The sequence below is a fragment of the Rhinopithecus bieti genome, unplaced genomic scaffold, assembly GCF_001698545.2.
Source record: "Rhinopithecus bieti isolate Rb0 unplaced genomic scaffold, ASM169854v2 scaffold_75017, whole genome shotgun sequence".
Classification (NCBI taxonomy): domain Eukaryota; kingdom Metazoa; phylum Chordata; class Mammalia; order Primates; family Cercopithecidae; genus Rhinopithecus; species Rhinopithecus bieti.
The window spans coordinates 46,233-50,380 of NW_016827593.1; the positions used below are offsets into that span (position 1 = coordinate 46,233).

Genomic DNA, 4,148 nt, shown 5'->3' on the forward strand with positions numbered 1-4,148 from the left:
TTGACCCCATTTTTTTTTTTTTTTTTTTTTTTTTTTTTGAGACTGAGTCTTGCTCTGTCGTTGCCCAGGCTGGAGGGCAGTGGCGTGATCTCTGCTCACTGCAGCCTCTGCCTCCTGAATTCAAGTGATTCTCCTGCCTCACTCAGTCCCCCAAGTAGCTGGGATAACAGGCCTGTGCCACTACACCCGGCTAATTTTTGTATATTTTAGTAGAGACGGGGTTTTGCCATGTTAGCCAGGCTGGTCTCAAACTCCTGATCTCAAGTGATCCACCTGCCTCAGCCTCCCAAAGTGCTGGGATTACAGGCGTGAGCCACTTCGCCTGGCCCACGTATTACTTTTATAACAAGTTAAAAAAATCCAGTACATTTCATCTTTTTTTTTTAAAGCAAGGTTTGGAGGGGGAAAAAATTTCCTTCAAGGTGCCTATGTCCTTAGTTGCAGAGTCCATAAACACACACAATACACTTGTAACTAGCAATGGGGAAATTACCTCATGGTTCCTACATACTATAGTCTTGTTTGTGTCATAATAGATTGTAAAAAACAGCTAAAAATAGTACTCAAGGAAAATGAAAACAGCGTAATTTTCCTTTCTAGGGAACAGGTTATAAATTGCTTCATCCTCCATCCTCCGGATTCACGTTTGGGCAAAGGGAACAGCAGATCCATCTGAAAGCTATGTGCATGCCCACCAGGGGTTATGCCAGTGGCTGATGCCAATAAGTAGAACCGGAAGAGTTCTACTCCTGCAGGCATGCACACTGCTCATTTTATCTGCCACTAGCTTGCACATGAGGCCATACCTGGTCTTCTGAATCAAGCAGTTCACACATTTCTATTCTGTACCCTCAGCCTCTAAACACTCTGACCCTATTTGGTTAGGCTGATGAGCTTTAGCACACCACCAGGCAGACCTGTTCACAGGCTAGGGAGAATGAACTGTGCCTGGTCATGCTGTAGCACACTTACCACCCAGATGTTAGAGCGTGCTTGTAGCTCTGCATTTACCCGGAAGCCACCAAAATCTGAGTCTATTTCCAGGCCACCAGTCTTGGCCAACTCAACATTGGGCTCCAGGCCCACAGCCGCCACTATGTGGTCAGTTTCTACCTGAGGTAAAAAAGAAATAATTCAATTACCACAGTTCCCATGTATGCCTATAGGCGTTAACAATGGCCCATCATGCCATTAAGAATTGGGACTTCAAAAAATCATGGGTTAACTTACCTCTGGTAAATGGATTTTAAGTTCTATTTCATAAGCCTCCACCACCCCATCCCATGCACATCCCCCATGTCATTCGAACAGAAATCTGCCACCCTAGCCAGGACTCAAAACTCTGTGAGACAGATAGAAAGGGGCTAAGGGAAAGTGGTTCACAGGTGTCTCCTCTGGCTCTCATCATTCTGTTTTAATGGAGGGGTAGTTAATTCCGAAAATTATATCAGGTTAATGGCAACTGCCAGGAAAAATAATCTACTGGTGTCAAATAAAGGAGTAAGAATGAGGCAAGGGGAGTGGAGAACTGGAAGGCCTCCTGGCGGGCTGTCTTTTCCTTCCTTACCTTCCTGCCGTCTTTCAGCTTGATAAGTAACTTGCCACTGCTGACTCCAACCGATTGAACAATAGCATTTGGCATCACCTTAACCCCCTCTGTAAAGGCAAACAAGACCTGAGAGTGAGCCTACGAGGCTGTCACTTTCATGGGAAGTAGGGAAGCTGACCAGTGGTCTCCTTCATGGAAAAACCAATAATCAGTACACAGGCAGTTTTGGAGAGCCGCAAGAACCTACACCCATGGCTCATTTTCAGCACTTCCAGGAATTTGGGGCATGTGATTCAGAACACCTAGATGAACTTAGCTGACTGGAGAATGGTGGAAACATTTTACAGGCCAGGTGATAGGGCTTATGTCAAGGGGGTTCCCATAGAAGCGAAGTTTGCCTTAGGTCACACTCAAAGGAAATAGAGTGGCAGCATATAGAAACAGTCTCTCTACCTCGTCTGACTTTTTCCATGGTCCAGTTGCTGAGGTATTCGGGGAGGATCTTTCCCATATTTCCTTTCTCGGGGAAGAGCTGAATCACTTCTGTGCCCAAGGCTCGAGCTGGGAAGAAGAAACAGAGTAGTTATAGCAGGAAGCAAAAGTCAATCCTAGAAAGACAGTAAGAGAAGTAAAGGAGCAGCAGGCAGGCCTCACTAAAGACAGGGCAGAGCTGCAATCCGGGCCAGAGCGCCCACTTACAGGACACTGGGCATGAGGGCCTAGGTGCTCAAGTTCATTTGTAACGCAAATACAACAGGTATCAGAACTTCTGGTCCCAGATTAAGCTTCAGATGGCGAACTCTGTGTACTTCCACCCATGCAGTCACCTAAGGCTTACACAAGTGCTTTGCAACCTCTGATTAGGAAGCATCCTCCTGAAAAGAGCCCTGATTTCATATATCTGAAAAAGAACATTAAGGTAACTAGTTGCCATGAAACATTCCAACTGGAGCTCACAGATCTGTCAAGCTGGGAACCATCATGTGCCCAAAGAAGGTTTTGGCTTTTTACAGGAAGCAGCAGTTCAAAGACCTATTATTCTGTAGTCTGCATTGCCCTTATCATCTTCATAAGTTACTTTCCTTAATATTTTATTTCTAAGGAGTCCTGGCATAGAGGGTAGAGGAAAGGAAAGAAAGCACTGCTGTTGGCAGGGTGCAGTGGCTCACACCTGTAATCCCAGCACTTTGGGAGGCCGAGGTAGGTGGATCACCTGAGGTTGGGAGTTCAAGACCAGCCTGACCAACATGGAAAAACCCCGTCTCTACTAAAAATACAAAATTAGCCAGCTGTGGTGATGCACGCCTGTAATCCCAGCTACTCCAGAGGCTGAGGCAGGAGAATCGCTTGAACCTCGGAGGCGGAGGTTGCAGTGAGCAGAGATCGCACCATTGCACTCCAGCCTGGGCAACAAGAGCGAAACTCCGTCTCAAAAAAATAAAATAAAATAAAATAAAATTAAATTAAAAAGCGTCGCTGTTAAGTTGCTCAGCTGACAGCTTTTTGGTCACCAAGGGATCCCTCACCAGAACTAATCTCAGTGCTTAGCTTTTCACTATATAAACCTTAATTAAACTCTTTCTACGGATCCTGCCAAACACATCTCTGGGATTCACAGAAAAGCTGTATAAGACTAGAGAAAGAATATCAAGGTCACTCCTCAATACTCACCCTTTCTGCCAAGAGCACAGGCCAGTTCGCTACCAAGGAAGCCCCCACCGATAATCGTAATTGATTTGACTTCCCGTGAAATCTTCTCCAAGCTTCTAAAGTCTCCAATCTGCAGGACCACATCAGTTTAGTCCATTAATTTCCAAAAGGGGCATCGGATAATAATACTAGGAAGTAGTTTCTTCTAAATCTTTGGCAACAGTAAATTTTCTCCTTGTATAAAGTGACTCAATTATAACTTCTATGTTATTAATGCAAATTTCTTTCTTCATGGTAAAATTCCTTCTATAAACAGTGGTTCTCAATTGGTGGCAATTTTGTCCCTATCTTCCCCAGGAGGACATCTGGCAATATCTGAAGACATTTTTGGTTGTGAGGGCAAGTAGGTGCTCCCAGCATTTAGTGTACAAGAGGCCAGGATGCTAACATACTACAATGGCATAAGACAGCCCCCACTACAATTATCCAGCTCAAAATGCCAATACTGCAGAGGCTGACAAACCTTGTTCTAGGAAGAACTTAAAAGACAGTACACAGTCTGGCCAACAGGGTGAAATCTCATCCCTACTAAAAATACAAAAAAAATTAGCTGGTCGTGGTGGCACATGCCTGTAATTCCAGCTACTTGGGAGACTGAGTCACAAGAATCGCTTGAACCTGGGAGGTGGACGCTGTAGTGAACCAAGATCATGCCACCGCACTCCAGCCTGGGCGATAGAGTGAGACTCAGTCTCGGAAAAAAAAAAAAGGGCCGGGCGTGGTGGCTCACGCCTGTAATTTCAGCACTTTCGGAGGCCAAGGCAGGTGGATCACAAGGTCAGGAGATTGAGACCATCCTGACTAACATGGTGAAACCCCGTCTCTACTAAAAATACAAAAAATTAGCTGGGCATGGTGGTGGATGCCTGTAGTCCCAGCTACTTGGGAG

The 4,148-nt window shown here is 45.3% G+C and overlaps 1 protein-coding gene across 1 annotated transcript in view; it reads right to left on the minus strand.

Moving 5' to 3' along the window:
• The window catches only part of AIFM1 (apoptosis inducing factor mitochondria associated 1), a 41,588-nt gene that overhangs the window by 5,907 nt on the left and 31,533 nt on the right, over positions 1 to 4,148 (minus strand). Inside the window, 4 exon segments of the mRNA XM_017863980.1 lie at positions 973 to 1,113; positions 1,568 to 1,656; positions 2,003 to 2,110; positions 3,221 to 3,329. Coding sequence (XP_017719469.1) covers positions 973 to 1,113; positions 1,568 to 1,656; positions 2,003 to 2,110; positions 3,221 to 3,329 — 447 coding nt within the window.